This window comes from Phaenicophaeus curvirostris, chromosome 14 (assembly GCF_032191515.1).
Source record: "Phaenicophaeus curvirostris isolate KB17595 chromosome 14, BPBGC_Pcur_1.0, whole genome shotgun sequence".
In the NCBI taxonomy this organism is placed as follows: Eukaryota; Metazoa; Chordata; class Aves; order Cuculiformes; family Cuculidae; genus Phaenicophaeus; species Phaenicophaeus curvirostris.
Window position 1 is genome coordinate 7138949 of NC_091405.1, and position 17446 is coordinate 7156394.

The 17446-nt window shown below is 49.0% G+C and overlaps 2 protein-coding genes across 2 annotated transcripts in view; both read right to left on the minus strand.

Annotated features, from left to right (window-relative positions):
• Positions 1 to 17446, minus strand: part of DPEP1 (dipeptidase 1) — a 237257-nt gene that overhangs the window by 26123 nt on the left and 193688 nt on the right. The window lies entirely within an intron of this gene.
• The window catches only part of SPG7 (SPG7 matrix AAA peptidase subunit, paraplegin), a 33437-nt gene continuing 16919 nt past the window's right edge, over positions 929 to 17446 (minus strand). The window contains exons 10-17 of the mRNA XM_069868737.1: positions 13275 to 13399; positions 11986 to 12088; positions 10841 to 10951; positions 7431 to 7546; positions 6219 to 6375; positions 5510 to 5673; positions 4386 to 4463; positions 929 to 2519 (exon numbers count right to left, since the gene is read on the minus strand). Of these exons, the coding sequence (XP_069724838.1) occupies positions 2310 to 2519; positions 4386 to 4463; positions 5510 to 5673; positions 6219 to 6375; positions 7431 to 7546; positions 10841 to 10951; positions 11986 to 12088; positions 13275 to 13399 (1064 nt within the window). The 3' untranslated portion in view covers positions 929 to 2309. The remainder of the gene's footprint in view (positions 2520 to 4385; positions 4464 to 5509; positions 5674 to 6218; positions 6376 to 7430; positions 7547 to 10840; positions 10952 to 11985; positions 12089 to 13274; positions 13400 to 17446) is intronic.

A 17446-nucleotide genomic window follows, 5' to 3' on the forward strand; every position in this document is an offset into this window, starting at 1 on the left:
CCAGCTGCCCCCTTCCCTCTCCTCTCCAGCGCCCCAGCTGCCCCCTTCCCTCTCCTCTCCAGCGCCCCAGCTGCCCCCTTCCCTCTCCTCTCCAGCGCCCCAGTTGCCCCCTTCCCTCTCCCACACCCCAGTTGCCCCCTCCCCCCTCCTCTCCTGCACCCGTTGCCCCTTCCCTCTCCTCTCCTGCACCCCAGTTGCCCCCTCCCCCCTCCTCGCCTGCACCCCAGTTGCCCCCTTCCCCCTCCTCGCCCGCACCCCAGTTGCCCCCTTCCCTCTCCTCTCCAGCGCCCCAGTTGCCCCCTTCCCTCTCCTCTCCAGCGCCCCAGTTGCCCCCTTCCCTCTCCTCTCCAGCGCCCCAGTTGCCCCCTTCCCTATCCTCTCCAGCGCCCCAGTTGCCCCTTCCCTCTCCCACACCCCAGTTGCCCCCTCCCCCCTCCTCTCCTGCACCCCAGTTGCCCCCTTCCCTCTCCTCTCCTGCACCCCAGTTGCCCCCTCCCCTCTCTTGCAACCCAGTTGCCCCCTTCCCCCTCCTCTCCCACGCCCCAGTTGCCCCCTTCCCCCTCCTCTCCCGCACCCCAGTGCCTCCACCCAGGCCCAGACAGATGCCACAGGACAGGGGTTCCACCATCCCCGAGGACTCCCTGCTCCCCTCCGCACCCCAGCATAGGGCTCAGCCACCAGCCCCAGGTTGGGGTGAGCACCAGCGGCTGCGGCTCGGCAGGAGATAGATCAGGGGACACCACACACCTTGGCCAAGCCTGGATGCAGCAGGAGGCGATGGCACAGCCATGCCCGCTGCACCCTGGAACCCACGGAGGAGCCCACAGTGTCCTGTCAGCGTCCACTGCCGTCACAGAACTGAATCCTCCCAGGAAAGGGTTTGTTCAGGTAGCCCCGAACAGCTATGACTTAAAAAATGAGACCAAAGAATGCTTAAAACCTTATTATCTGCTCGAAAAGTGAATTCAAAGAACAAACTTGCATAGAAACAGAAGTATCTGGAAGAAAAAAAATACAGGCAATAGCATCCCAACATGGAAAACCACTTCTGACCCTGGAGGCATGGGAAATCGTCCCCTGCTACAGGGATGACAACAGCACAGAGACACTGCAGGGAGAACTGGGGCTCCGTGTGCACAGGTGGCTCTGTGCCAGGACAGGGCAGAGGTCACCTTGCAGGACACCCTCCTCCCCAGGGAAATGGAAAATGAGAGGCTCTGCTCAGCAGGAGCCTGGGGACTGTGATTGCAGCCTGAGGGCTGGGAGTTGAAACTGTCAGAAGCTGGGCTTGGGCTGGGGTCTTTCAGGTCACAAACAAACCTCATGGAATAACTCAAGACAAAAATCTTTCCTAAAGTATTAACCCAGCCAGAGTACACCAGGCACCAGCCGTGGTTTTAACGCTCTCCGTGATGAATGACAGCCAACAATGTCGTCACAGCCTGTTCTAGAAAAGCCATGAGGACAGAGCTGGAGAACTGCCGGCTTTTTATCGATGCTTCCCAGTGAACACACCTCGAGCTCCTGGCAGCACCAATCCAGCGGTGCCGCTGGACGCTGCCCCACTGTGCAACTCAGAGCCACTCTGCAGCACTGGTTTCTAATGCCACGCTGTGGGGTTACACTGAGTTCCACACACAGGTTTTCTGCAATCTCTGCTTGCAAGACACTCGCGATGAAAACTGAATATAAGTTATCAGCCAGGGAGAGGAAAGCCCTGCCCTGTAAAACCCCACAGCTGTAACAAGCCTCCTGTGTGCCAACACACAAACTGACATGGCTGACATATTCTACAAACACAGCAGCACATTATGGACAGTTTATTCTAGTGACACCTGTTTTTCTGTTTCTATTTTATGTTCAGCAGCAGAGGCAATCAAAATTTACAGCAGAGTTGCACAAGATCTACAGCAGCTCAGCCGGCTCGGAGTCTTGCAGGGGTTTCACTCCACTGACCGTTCCTGCACTGAAGGGAACTGTCCCACATTCCTGCCATGTCACACAGCACAGTGAAATGTGGCTTACAAGGAGTCTACAGGATCTTTCACCCCTAAGAACAAGTACACCGCTCCTGTGCATGAGAAATCTTTCCAATGGATTAGATTTACCCAATCACTACTACCCTGCTGAGAACCAATTTCAAAATCCTAAGGAGTTCTCATTCCTGCAGGGAAAAGCTCGTTAAAAGAGCCAACGTAGCCATCCCTTAATTTTTGGGAACAGCAGCACAGAGATTCCCTGCTCGGTTATCTTTGATTCTGCCCAAAAGAAGCCTCTAATGTCCTCCCGTTCCACATCGGGAGTGGGCTTCATACTGGTCTCAGGCGTGGTTCCTCCTCCTCCTCATGGTTTGGTGGCTGCTGAGGCATTTCTTCATCTCTTGTGTCTTGCCTGTCTCTCTCTGCTTGAAGCCAGCTCTGAGGAGCTATCATTTTCTTTGGCCCATAGGGTGGAGGCCCAATCAAAGCTTCAATGTCATCATAATTTATCACTTCTTTCTCCAGGAGGGCGTTAGACAGCTAGAAAGAGTAAATAACGCATAATGAGGCGCAGGCATTTGCAAACAGCCTCTCTGAACTGATCCGAACTCTCCCCGCCAGCTCAACCCTGATCTCCATGTCTGGACGCAGCCCATGAGGAGCAGAGCACCCTGGAATGGGGGCAACTCCAAAGGTGGCTGGAGCCGATACAAAATCCCACAGGCTGTCAGCACCTTTCACAGGAATGTTTTTGGCCAGGAATACACTGGAGGCGATAAAGCATGCTCTAGGGAATGATTTGGCAAGTCAGAAGTCCAGGAACAATTAGAGAAGTGCCCTTCCTGCCACTCTCACTGCATGTGTGGCCCTGCCTAAGATGCTGAAGTAGCAGCAAATGAGACCCTAGCCAGAGCTGTTCTAGCCTCCCCCTGCATACACAGCAATAAAGAGCTGCAAGTTCCTGCCAGCACAGGTCATTGAATCATAGAATCCCCAGGTTGGAAAAGACCCACTGGATCATCGAGTCCAACCATTCCTATCAAACACTAAACCGTGTCCCTCAGCACCTCATCCACCCATCCCTTGAACACCTCCGGGGAAGGTGACTCAACCCCCTCCCTGGGCAGCTGTTCCAGTGCCCAATGACCCTTTCTGTGAAAAAGGAAACTCATCAGGAGTTCCTCTGCAGGAAAGCTGCATCCTCTGACCCCTCTGCCAGCAGAAGGGCCACAGTTGAGCAGCAGGAGACTGCCAAACACGGAACTGCTCAGGCCTGCTGACAAGATGTGACACACTGGCCCAGCAACCTAAACACACACTCTGTAGGTACTTTGGCTTAACTTAAAAGTCTTTCTGTGATGAGCCTCTAATAAACATCTGACTGCTGTTAAATGCAAGCGTCAGAACAAGAGGCCTGCAGAGAGGAGACCCCCAAACAACGCCTGCCTTCAGAGCGCTCCCAGAGCTCCAGGACAGGGACAGGGCTGCGATATGGCCAACAGTAGGATGTCCAAACAAGTGAGCTCCAGTCACCTTACTATGCACAGGAGGCCTGCAGTTGCACAGCTGAAGGTTTTTTTCCTGTTGATGTTTGTTTAAAACAAAGATTTAAGGAAAAGGATTGCTTTATTTGCAAAGCATGCAACAACTAAGCTGGATCCTGGTCATTTTGGATGTTATAGACTGGATTTCTGAAGAAAGTATCAAGGATGTGCTGCGAGACAAGCATGGCTCACTGTGGAGAATGGGCACAGAGCTCTTGGCAGAAGAGGGAATGCACCAAGGTGACTAGGGGACTGTCAGGACACAAAAAGGAGGAGGCAAAGCCCTACCTTGCAAAAGGGACTCCCTTGTACATCATGTCTCAAGGAGCTGGCAGGTGAAAACTGTCTGGAGTCACAAGAACGCACTAACCAGCACCAGTCAGCCAGGGTAATAGGTCCCATATTCCCCCAAAGCAGCCAGAACCTGCTCTGTACATCTCCAGGATCTGGAAGGATGAGGTGTTCCTGCTTTTGCAGGCTTCACAATACCAGTCACTGTCTGCTCTCCAGGAAGTTACACTGCCAAGTTGTGAGCAGAGGAGTGCAGGTGAGGGACACAGATTGTGGCTTTAATTGTTTCCACAGAGAACTCCTCCTCTACCCTGCAAATGCCAATGGGTGCCAGGAGGCAGACAACTCACTGCTGGAAGAGGCATGTATCATTCCTTCCTGTGCCCATTCCTCATCTGTGGGATAAGCGATGAACAGCCACTTATTCACAATGTGAGCCCCAGCATGCCCACTACAAGACTTTCTAGGACCACAGAGACACTGCAATAGCCAAGCTACAGAGCACAGGAGGCAGCAAGGCAAAACACACCAGTTAAAATGAAAACCCAAGCCCCACACATCTCCAACTTACTGTTTGCAGCTTGTCCCGGTTCTCCAATAAGAGTTTTTCTGTGCGCCTGTAAGCCTGAGCCACCAGGACTTTTGCTTCCTAGAAGATAGTAACAAGAAGAAAGATTTGGAGCGCAGGTGGCAACGAACACAACATGTGGATAAACAAGGAGAGCACCAAGGGATGGAATCTGCAAACTGAGCCAGGCAGAAAGTGGTTCCCATCAACAGACAATAAGATAAATGGTTTGGAAACAAGCCAAAGGAGTGCTCATGATAAAGAACAGCAAGCGCCTGCACAAGCCCAACTCTTCAGTCGAGCCCCAGCTGATGGGAAATGCAGTCTAATTAAGGAGGCTGTCCGGTAGCAAAAGATGCAGCTCAGCACAAACCCCAGGGAAGCACAACCACAGTGCTTCTGAACCAGTCTTTTCATTGCCAGCTATTTGACTTTTCAGCTCAGGGAATGTTTTTTTGCAGCAATGAAGCCCAATTTCCTGTCAGACTAGGCTAATGTTTTTCAGTCTGAACCATCGTTTCAGTTAGGGTAGCCTCTCTGATCTAGGAAGTGGAGACATTTCAGTTGTGCAACTGAGACTGTAAGACACATGTTTCTTGTAATCTAAGCACGTGTAGCTATGCTTTGATATACATGGGACTCCCGAGAGCCTGGGGAGACTTCATGCAACAGAATCTTTCCTTTGCCAGGTGTTTGTACAGTTCCACGGCACCCCAGTCTCCCCAGATTATTCCTTCTTTCCCCTCAAAGTATTTCTCCTTTCCAAACATCACAATTGCGCTCCTGTTTCCCAGAAGCTCACCAGAGTCTTGTCCACGTTGGAAAAGGGACTGCAACTTTCACAGTTTTATGCACTGCAGGATATTTCACAGCCACTCGCTGCAGCTTTGGGCAGTGCAGTGCTACCAGGCTGAACTTACAGCTGTATGTGGTTTTGCGTGTTCTTAGTGCCTCACTGGAGAGTCCTCATGCCTGTTCTGTTGTAGTGTAAGTGCTCAGTTGTTGAAATTTCCTACTTAAGGGCTAATAGAAAAATGCAAATGGTTTGGGTCAAGTTACTTGCATTTTTTTCCTAAAATGCAGAAGGTAAAGAAGAAATGGCAGCATGTAACTAAGGGTGGCCTTACATGGTCCATCATCTGCTGAAGTCCCTGGCTGAAAGGGCGCCGACCAATTCCAGCGGCACTCTCCAGGTCCGGGAAGGAGAGCTGGCCGATGCTTGGCACCATCCCATACTGCTTCACCATGGAGTAGGCTATCTTTGTCACCTTCTTCAGGTCATCCTGTGCCCCTGGGCAAGAGAGAGACGCAATGCTTAACGAGCTCTGAGCTGGAGGAGCACAAGAAGAGCACATCCTGCACCAACATGCACTCCAGCAGAGTTGAGAGATCAGAGGCCCCCCAGAAGGTGAACACTCCCCTGGGCTGATGGACCCTTCTACACGTGGTGCAGGACCCATGCACAACAGCGAGTACATCTGCTGGAAGCTAGCTCGTGTGGAGGGCTTATCTGCTGCTGCTGTTATCCCATTTGGATATAACGAGTTGCAAACATGGCACGTAAAGCTCTACGCCCTCCCACGAGCAGACTCTCACTCAGTAATTGCCTCTGTGGCCTTAGGCTTTGCAACAAGTTTAAGACAACATGACAATAATAATGAAAGGCCTCCATGCTCTTAAATGTAAGCCCAAGATCAAAATATGTGATTTGACATTTTTTCCTCCCAGCACGAGAAACCTCTGTTGCTCAGACCGGCCTTGGACAGAGCAAGTGCAAGAAGTTCAGGCTCACTAGGCACAACCTCACCCTGCCTGTGCCAGGGGCTGGCTCCTCACCTGTAGTGACTCTGTTGAAGGTGATGGCCTCGGACACTCTGCCCCCCAGTGCCATACACATCCTCTCCAGCAGCTGTTCCTTGGTGAAGAGGAACTGCTCTCTTGGAAGGATCTGAGCGAAGCCGAGAGCTGCATTTGTTCGAGGGGCTATGGAAACCTGCAACACAGAGTAGCTCCCTCAGTTCAGGGAACAAAAGAGCTCCCACCTAGATCAGCACAGAGAGAACAGGAGGTGGCCTGCATTCCCAGTGATGTTTGTTGAATGGGGCAGGCTGACCTACAGAGACACGGCCAAGAACAGCAGTGTGCCAGCAGTCCTGTCCTTAAGGCTCTGCCTGCACAGCTGCAGACATATGCTTTCTGCTTAAGAAATGAAAAGGACATCGTCCTTAAGAGCAGGGAGATCCTGACACTTAGGAGCTGCTTTGGAGGGTATAAACCAGAGTTGGCTTTACTGTGTTCCAGAATCACTGAGACTACCTGGAGAAAGACAGGATATCTTCAGAAAATTAAGAGCCATTTCTTCCACACATTACAGTAACTAACAACAGTTCAATTCCTACAATAGATCATTCAGAGTGAATTTGCTGCTGGTGGCCAGCCAAGGAGCTGCGGCCCTTGTCATTTCCACTGCCCACCTCCCCCCAGTGTCAAGGCTTTTGGAGAAGTGCATCAGAGAGATGCCACGTCTGCATGTTTTTTGAACACCTCCAGGGATGGAGACTCCACCAGTGCCCTGAGCAGCCCGTGCTAATGCTTCACCACTCTTTCAGTAAAGAAATTTTTCCTAATATCCAGTCAAAGCCTCCCCTGGTGCAACCTGAGGCCATTTTCTCTTGTCCTACTGTTTGCCACTTGGTAGAAGAGACCAATACCCACCTTGCTAAAATCTCCTTTCAGGGAGCTGCAGAGAGCAATGAGGTCTCCCCTCAGCCTCCTCTTCTCTAGACTAAACAGCCTCAATTCCCTCATCTGCTCCCAGAACCCCTGTGCTCCAGCCCCTTCCCCAGTTCTGTTGCCCTTCTCCAGACGTGCTCCAGCCCTCAATGTCCTTCTTGGAGCAAGGGGCCCAAGACTGAACACAGGATTTGAGGTGCAGCCTTGCCAGTGCTGACCGTGCACAATCAATGTGTCTCAGACAGGAGAACCCCAAAGTATTCTCTTCCCACCAAGTGACAGGCTTCATTATCCAACAGCCGGTAGTGGAGTTACCTTCATCACCGCCTCCGTGTGCTCCAGCAGCCAGCCAACCAGCGCGTGACCCGATTCATGAAATGCCACAACCTTCCTTTCTTCTGGTGACAAGATCTGACTTCTTTTGGCAGTGCCTACATGAACACAGACAAAGATTCGATAAGATAGCTGGCAATAGGTGTAAGCAGGGATGCATAACCTCGTGCAGCTATGTGGACAAGCTAGAACAGCCTGTGGTTGAACAGCCACCAAGCTTCACATTGCACCTCATCTAGGGAGAGGTAGTAAAAAGCCCTTCAATGAATGCTGTGGAAGACGCGCTGCAGAAAGCAATCCATGCCCATGCTTGGATTGCTTGGAAACACTGGCAGAAACTTTTTCCCTTCTCCTCCTTACAACAGACTTAATCATTAGACAAAAAAAATTAACATTTTATTAGATCACAGCCCTAGAATGCAGAGCCCTGTTCTGTTCCCAGCTCTGCCAAAGCCTTGTTACACTACATCTCTGCCCAGGGACAGAACTGCAACCAGTCAGGCTCCCATTTGGAAAAAGAACCCCAAAGCAATAAAGCCCAAACCAGAGACCAGCGAGGCTATCACACTGGGTTTGCTGTACTGTCTTTCGATCCCCTAGGCAGAAGATGAGAGAAGCGAGATGTTGCATTATAGATGAGAGGGGTCCTGGCTGAGATTCTTGTGCAATAGGAGTGGTCGAATCAACAAAAGACCAAGAGCATACACTGAAGTCTTTCTCCAGATGCTGGAAATGGCTCTGATTACATACAGGATGCTCCGTATGACCTATTCCAAGGCTCCTGAGAACTAGCAAATTAAACCATAACTCACACTTAGTACTTTCTCAAAAAAGGTGATTTTTGGAAGTGTTTATTTTCCAACCCAGTAGCCCATAACACAGAGTAAGTCAAATTAGGATTTAGGGGAAAAAAAAGCTGAATGGAAGTAAAACTTATCACATGTAGAAAACACGTTAACTACAGAACACTCTGCATATCAAGCACTCATTTTAGCTTTGCACGCTGAACACAAAAGGTACCAGTTCTTTAAAGCCAATGTCTCTGCACAGCACCAGAAGCAGCAGGGGGCAGGCAGTCAAGAGCAGCATTACACTAAGCCTGCTTGATGCCTTGGAAAACAACGCTCTATTAACATTAATTTTTAAACAAAGTCAAGAGCTTTATTAAACAAGGAAACAGCAAAATTAGTGTGGCAGATCTTGTAAAATTACAGCTCAGGGACCTTGGAAACCACTGTGCCCCGCAAGGCATGATGGTGATGGAAGAGCAGATTAAATGCAACAGTCTTGATTTTCATCAGGCAGTGCCTTACGCTGCATTCAACAGCATGTGTGCATGTGCCTGTATGTCTCTTTCTGCAGAAAAACATGTGTGTGTGTATATATATATACATACTACAAATATATACACACACACACACATTTAAATCCTGGAAGCATTCCTCTGTCAGCCCACTAAGGATGGAGGGACTGTACTCTTCACAACAGCACACAGTGTGCCTACAATGATTATTTCTTTTCCTAAATAAAGTAATCTCCAGGCAGGCAAGTTCTCTGAAGGCTTGTACTTTTCACATTTATGAGATAAACAACCCAGGAGACAACTCTGGTGCATCTTTGTTGGCCTTACAGAGCGTACACAAACCTCGTCAGGAAAACAGGCTCCACTACGTCTTCTAAAGACAACCCCCAAAAGCCTCTATGTGCTCAGCAGGTTTCCTCCCTCACTCCCACGAGCCCTGACTTACTGACTGCTTTCTGTTCCCAAACTAAAAACACAATGGCAACGACCACAGAGACAAGTTCTTACTCCTCCCTCACAGCAACATAAAGCTTTAAGGCTGACAGGGCCTCTGGACTTGCAAAGTTCTCTTTTGATTCCACACCACTCTTATTAAAACCAGAAGCTCATAATGGAAAGCGCAGTAATATCTTCTTTCTTTCAAGAAAAGCTTTTATAGCAACTGAAATGCCCTCTGGATTGTGAAACCCAGAAGCGTTTCTATTACACGGCAAGGGAACATTTAATACATGGGCCTGGAGGGATGCATGGGGCCTTTTAGATGGAGTCTACAAAAAATAGCCAGGTCCTGCCAATACGAAAGAATCCAATTAAGCAACAAAGACTTTATAGCCACCCACATGCCACAGAGCCTTAGCAAAGCAGCCAGCTTGTCAGCAGTGAAACTGCTGAAGCCCACGCCCTGCAATGCCCCACATTAATCCCAGATATCCCTTCTGCTACACATCCCCTGTGGCCTTACTTGCTTTTTGCCTTATCCTCCAAGGCTGTGGAGCTAAGGCAAGGGAGGAATTCAGAATGAATCCCTATAAGGATGGTGCTTTCTCTCCTGCAGATGGGAAAGCAAAGCACATCTTTGCTCTGTTGTCTGTGTTAAAGGGTCTTACTCTCCACTCCTGGGTATAGTCTGGGCTTTGTGCAGGTGTGGCCACTGCTACCCAAAGCACTTGCGGGTTTTTGTTTTAAAGGGGCAGGTGAAACAGGAACTTCCTCAAAATCTTCTTCTAAATGAGGAATTGCTTAGGCATTTTCTGATAAAGCGAACGCTCAAGATGAAATTCCATCATCAGGAAACAACTGACCCAGCACAAACATCCTGTTCCACATGCTCTAGCAGAGAATGCCAGCCTGTTTGCCCAGGCTCACCCCGCCGTAATGATGATGCAGCCTGGAAGCCGTTGTGTCTGATTATGAAAACCAAGGATTAGCTACAAGGCGGTTCAGACCGAAAGCTACCAGAATCAAATACCTCAGGTGAAGTCAAGACTTCTGGGAACTCTTTTTTCCCCCCTCCCTGTAATATATTGCTACAGGGTAATCTCCAGAGGTTCCTCTGCTGGCAATTGCACAAGCAAGAGGGAAAGGCTGACAGGATGTTCTCAGAGGCAGAACAGAGCTCTACTGTCCTGCAGTTCATTCTGCCAATTCATCACAGCCTGGGCTTTGAGGTCAGAAAGAAAAATCTCTAATTTCTTGCTGTGGAGGATGTGTAGCCTCTTTGCTACTCATGTTTATGCAGCAGGTGTCCAGAACAGCAGGAAAAAAAACAAGGACACTTCCAGTCTTTTTTTTTTTTTTTTTAACTACAAAAGCCACACAGATTTGAACCCCCATCTTTACTGTTTTGCTACTGGCCATCTTCCCCAAGCTACTGCTTCAGGCTGCCTGCAGATTCAGGAAGACAGATTCATTTGAGGTCTCACTCAGAGAACGTTCTGTGACTATGGCATCGAAGCTCTTTAGGACTGCTGTGCGGGCCAGAGCACAAGCAGAACACAACTGTCTTCCTCTAATGTAACCCACTCCCTTAATCCTTCTCTCAAGAAGCGTGAAACAGTACAACAATGGCAACAGTGGTAGGGGCACTCACCTGCAAGGACTCTTTCCACAGCATACTCAAAGTTGAAAGTATCAATGGATTTGTGACCTTCTCTAGCAGCGTGGAGAGCAGCTTCATTGCATATATTCGCTATGTCAGCTCCTGTAGACAAGAGTTTACAAGATTTGCGTTGGATTTGTGATGTGACAGACACTTCAGAGGACAGAGAGGAAAGAACAAATCTGGAAAAGGCCTTAAGAAGGTCAAACAGCCTGTACTTTTGTGTTCCTTGGGAACAGAGAGCAAGCCTAGTCCATGGTGTTTATGTTGGATTTGAACAATACAACTGCCTTGGCAATGAACGCTGTGTTGCCACACAGAGGACAGAGTTCAGCAATCAATTAACAGGCTAGAGCCAAGGCTGGCTCTCAGCATCAGAGGAGCGGCCTGGGCAGTCTGGGCTGGCATGGGCTGCTGCACTGTTCGTACAGCGACCGCACAACCTCTGTGTGCAAGAGAAAGAACATCTGTTCCGAGTTTGTGTGGGTGGGAGATGATGGCGGGGGGCTGCTGAAAGAAGTCACGAAGAGGCAGTGTGCTGGGGCCCGTCAGAGGGGAAACCCAGAAAGGATATTCCAGGAACTCCACATAAACAGGAACTCTGGAGCCCCTTGCTCAGCACTGTTTCAAACTCCCAGGGACCTACCCTGGAAACAGGCTCAATGCAGGAGCCAGGCAGAGTTGTCCAATTTTCACTCTGACCAACAAAATAATTGCTATTCACTCCTGCTATCGCTTTCCTGCTAACATGTATCAACTTAAGAGTCTTTTCCCCTGAAGTGCAACATCTCACCCTCAACAACAGCTTAGAGAGGGGCATGAGCAGTGGTTTCTGCCCCTTAGGAATTAGGAACCTGGGGACTATAAAAGTGTTTTCTACCTACCCCCACACACTGCTAGTCCCAGAAGTTTCAGAATATTGAATACAGCCATGAACAATTGCTCATCACAGCTCCATTCACCAGGGAGCTGGTTAGGCTCCCGCTATTTCCATAGAGATGGAGAAGGCTTGAAGAAAAAAGCCCTTTAGACCAAAATACCCTGTCAAGACTAAGCAACCAAGCAGCTCCAGGCTGAGCTGCAGAACTAGGGTAGAAGCAAGCAGAGCAGCCCCACAAGGACACAGCATGTCATACCACTGAAGCCCGGAGTCAGTTCAGCAAGGTGCTGCGAGTAGAAACTGGCATCTTGGATTAGCTTGAGACCCTTCAGGTGCTGCTCAAAGATCTCTCTTCTCTCCTATAAAGAACACAGAACACCTCAGCCCAGCAAGCCTTCAGCTTCAACGCCGGTGGTTGGGAGCAGGGGAGGAGCAGACCTCCGGCAGCAGGGACAGTGGCATTGCCACCAGAGGGCAGGGCTGTCCTTACAGCGCTTCAGTGACACAGGAGCCCTGATAAACACCGAGCTCTCAAATTCAGAACAGATGCAGAGAGGCTAACCGTGACTCACTGCTTTCTCTCAGGGGCACTCGCCCCTCCTAACTTTCACTCTGATCTGTCTTAACTTTTCTTTCACCACAAAAGCACTCACAGGAAGGAACTCCGACTGCTTCTACCTGCTCCCTCACGCACTGCCAACGAAAACCCCATCTACAAGCGGCTTTGCCTGCGACCATTTCCCAGACGAAGGTGGGGGTGAGATGATGGCTGGCCAGTAGCCAAGGAGTGACTCATTCAGCTGGTCCAGGAGATCCTGATTAACACAATGGGCTCAGTCGCAGAGGTTTTTCCCCTTCCTCCTTTAAGGCAGCTGCAAGGTTCGTGCTTCCTGTGCCAGACTGTATCAGGCATTTAAGGTATTTTAACTGAAAACTCTGAAGAGGACAGTAAAGCACAGATGGCAGAAGAAGAGCCTGTGCTGGCAGAGCAGACAGATCCGTACTGCAGCTGAGCCTATTCCCAAAACTTTGCTACAAACGTCAACAGAGCAGACATGGAAGACACGTAGTAAATGTACTTAAAAAGCACTCAGGAGAAAGTCACTTAATAGGCTGCCTAAAGGAAAATGAGGGGCCTTAAAAGGGTAGTAAGGACAATAAACGTAAAGAACCAACGGTGCTCAAGGCATATGACAACTCAAGCTCTTGCATGAGCCAACTTGCCAGTTAGGTGGTTCCCAATTTCCTTGAGACAAGACACATAGCCCTGTATCTGCATGGCAAACACAACCTCACAGAAGAATTTGCTGCCAAAGCTCATACTAGAGCAGAGACACTTAAAATCAGTGAGTCGTCATTTCAGAGAAACAAGCAACTGTGTTAGCATGATAAATCCTTGATTTAGCACACATAAGGGCAAACAGAACCCTACCATCTCAATCTTGTCTGAGGTCAGCCTTTGCCAGGCCAGTGAATCACCATGAAGGACTGGGAGACCTTAGTCCTTAGCGCTACGGTATGGATAGGGCAGTAGGTGGAACATACCTGGAGTGTTGGAAGATCAATAAAGATGTGCCTGTCAAGCCTCCCAGGTCTCATCAAGGCATTATCCAAGACATCAGCACGGTTGGTGGAAGCCAGCACTATGACATGATCTGTGGTTCCCATCCCTGCAGAAAACCAAATGAAGACAAAGGGGAAGGTTTTCACCATCACAGGTGCTGTGCTCAAGCATGCAAAGGACCGGGCAGGATGCAGAGAACGTCTTAAGCAGCTTTATCATAAAGCCAGAGGGTGTTTACAGCATTTTTGGGGGCAGCCAGAGCTCAGAAAGCATCCTCTTCAGCAAGGAGCACAAGACAGGAAGGAACCTCCCCAGACAACCAGCTCAGGCTGACGGATACTCTGAAATTCCCTTTTCAGTCACTCAACAAGCCTTGGCTTCAAACATATTTCCCCCCTCCTTCCTTTTGTCACATTTGGAAATGGCTCCACCTAGAAATCAGATCAGAACCTCTCTATTCTGATGAGTTAGGAAATACCTTTTCGCCCACAGGCTTAAGTCAATTCCTCTTCCTTTAGCTCTAAGTTGTACAAACAATGTTTGCTACCTGAAACAGCCTTTCCCTCCCCAAGTACTTCTGGGGAAAGCTCTTTTGACCTTCAGTCACAGGTAGGCCACCACGATCACCAGGAAAGGGACAGGCTTTTTTCTGACTACCTCAGGTCAATGCAGAAAGAGAGGAGAGAGTCTTGCTATGCAGCAAGAGGCACATTACAGCATGATTCGATCTTTGTCTTCTCACTCATCTTTTATGACTTGGAAGGCACCCAGGCATACTGCAGACCAGTGCAAAGGCCAACCCTGCAGAACTTACACCACAGACACGTAGGCCGACACGGAACACAGCCAAACAGCTTTGCAGTGATTATGAGCACACACTAGCTCAAGCCTCAGAGAAGGTCTCCAAGTCTTAGAGATGAAGGGAGCATCAGGATTTACAGGCTTTGTGATAGCAGCCTGCAGTACAGAGACATCAAAGGCAGCCAGGGCTTCCTGGGAAGCCAGAGCACTCACAGCTGGAAGAGGGCAGAAAGTGGCAGGTGTTTGTGCTGCCTGGGTGGGGAGCCAGGGATCATGTTGAATCACTGAACCACAGCACTTATTTATGACATTCCACCAGGTGCCCGCAGGCCCCTGGGTCTGAGTCACCTGCTTACAGCAGATTCAACAGCCCTGGCACACCGCAGCCTTCCCAGGGAAGGGACACACGAGTCCCATGTGCCGCCTTCGCTGCCAAGTCACATGCTGCAGAGAGGCAGCTTTGCGCACGTAAGCTGGGTGAGTTTCAGCTCTCTCTGGCTCCATCAGAAGAGCTGCCAAATGTGTCAGTGTACAAGAGCTCAGCACAGAGATTAAGGTTACAGGTAAGTCGGAGGACTGGCTCTGTCAGCTTGTGCTATAGCAAACCTCAGTTCTTCCTCCCCTGCAGGATGCTGTCTAAATAAGCTTCTGGAGAGGATGAAGCCGGCCATTCTTCAGGCGTGTATTACACTGCACTTTGGAGTACGATAACTAAGCAGAGAGACTGGCAGGCACTTGGGGGATAGCAAGCTTCATTCACAGGGCAGGATTAGATGGTACAGTACGTTATCTGCCTTACAGCTAGGGAGACTCTCTTAAAATAGTTCCAGCTATTAGAACAAATATAAAAAACCAGAACCATTGAGAGCATCCTCCTCACATCAGCTTCTGCCCCACTTGCTCTCAAGCCTGTATCCCAGCAGTACAAAGCACCATTCCAAGAAATCTGTTCCTATTCCTCTGACTCCTATTGCTGTTCCCAATGCAATGCCACCAGGCACGTCACAGGCCTTAGCTTCCACAGGCAAAGATCAGCCAAAGAAATAAATCTACAAAAACATCATCTCAGTCACCTTTAGCCTAAAGGCAGCCTTCATATCCACAATGTTTACAAATGAAGTCACTTCAAAAAGCAAAGGAAAAAAAGGATCCACTCGAACTGGCAAGCATTCTGCTCCCCACTGACACAGCACCTTACTTTGATGGGCATCTCTTCCACAATACAGCACTGTAATTCTCCAGCCACTCGTTCAAATGCCTTTTGGATGTCATCTATGAACGATAACACTGAAACGGGGCCACCTTTGTGAGAGGAGTCTCGGAGTCAGAGATCTGTGCACAGCACAGATCGGGGAAGAGGCCTCGTCTGAGGAATTCAGGTGAAGAGCTGCTGCCCAAATACATCCTGCATTTTCATTCACAACACACAGATCAGTGCAGGACTGCCAAACTCCTCTGAAATGCATTCAGAACAGAGGAGATATTTGGGTCACATTCCTCTTCCGCTTGTTTGCTGTTTGTGAGGAAATATTCACTATTCAAACCAAGCACCTGTTTTGACAAAGACTGGAGTACATGTGTCACTCTGGTTTAAAAACAGCTTTTGTACACGCAGGCTCCCTCCAGTCCCTCCCCTTCTCCCACCAGACTCCTGGTGCTTCCAGAACACGAAGAAAGCTGTCACAGTGCAGGAAACCAGGGTTGCTTGTAGGAAGAGTGCTACAATTACTCTAAAATTTGCGTACCAGAACTACTGAGTATCAAACTGCACATTCAACCCATACAGCTTAGCATAATGGCTTTTTTCTTGGTGTCCTCATCCTTCCTCTCGTCTGCAGAGCAGGTTCCTTATAGCTCTGACCCTCCTTTTCTTCCTCTACCTCACCTCTGAGTAATCCCATTCGAACACACAAATTCAGCAATCACTGCTGATGACTCACAGATCTACTTTTGTGCACGATTTGTTTCCATATTAACAGCTAACTCAGTTCTATGGTGTTGCCTTGCAGAACTTCAACCATCAATTTAAGCTAAAGACAGCTAAAACAGAGCTCTCAACCTTCCATTTCAAGGCTTCCTCATTACAAACACACAACAACTCCTCCGCTTGTGCTTGGGTAGAACTCTTAACCTCCTACAAAACCTTATTCACTATCAATCTGAAAGCTATTCTGCCATGATGCACACAGCAATTCAGCATTCATTTAGGTAACGTGCTCAGTTAGATAACATTTCCGAAACATGAGCCAATATCACTGCTGATGAGTATAAGCCAAGAGTAAGTCCGTGTTCCTTGTACTCTCCTGACAGTGCTTGCCAGCTGCCTCCCATTTGACATTGTAAACTCCTTGGGCTGTTTTTCTAGTATGCATTTGATAAAGTGCTTAGCAAAATGAGGGACTTGGTACACAATCTATACAAGAAACAGAAATGAGACAATGTAAATTGAAAAAATAAACTAAGCAGCACAGAGCAAACAAGGGACTATTAACGTACGTATTGAGGATAATATTTGCCTTCAGAACTCACTTTCCAATAAAGTTGTACCCTAGTTTCTGAATTGAGACTCGCCAAGAAAACACTCTAGAAACCATGCCTAATTTCTACAGACTGGAGGAAATTGGACAACTTGATGTTTAGTACAGAGATGTGGATCACGCTGACCTCATTCCTGAGCAGACAGATGGGCCTCTATTTAACTCAGTGTTAACCTGTTGCCAGTTCACCCTAAAACTGTCAGGAGAAAACAACCCCAACCAAGCCAGGATTGCAGTTCCGTGTGTTACTACTGGCCTTTTCTGTCAAGACCACCTACAATACAGTTGCGCTGTGAACAGCTGTGCTCACTCCTTATGTGCTTGGCCAAGTTGCCTCAGCTAGTACGCGTGCAAAGTCCCACGGAGGCGCATACATGTATGATATTTAAGGTAATTCCAGGTATTCACAGAGCCTTGTGCGTTTCAAGCATGTTCCTCTGACAACCAGATCTCTGGCTGGTTGTTTAGGACCTACTTAAAGCTCATTCCTCTCCTTCAAAAACTTCACAGCCCCTGTGCTGAAGCAGAGAGATCTGGAGGATCTCTGTACAGCAGGACCATTCCACCCTGTCTGTACCACGCTGTGCTCCTGCCTGCAGTTTCTCCACCTTCTGCAAGGGCAGAGATCCAGAATTACAGACGAAATCGCATGCAGAAACACCTACCCTTTGCTGAAAACACTTCGATAAGTCCCAGCTTCTGTCCCTGAGATTAGAGGGCTGACTTGAGGGGGCTGACTCCAGAGCCACTTCCAGAAGGCAGCCTTGCTGCTGAACTGCAGGACGTGCCCTGCTTTGGCAGGGCTGCATCCCTGT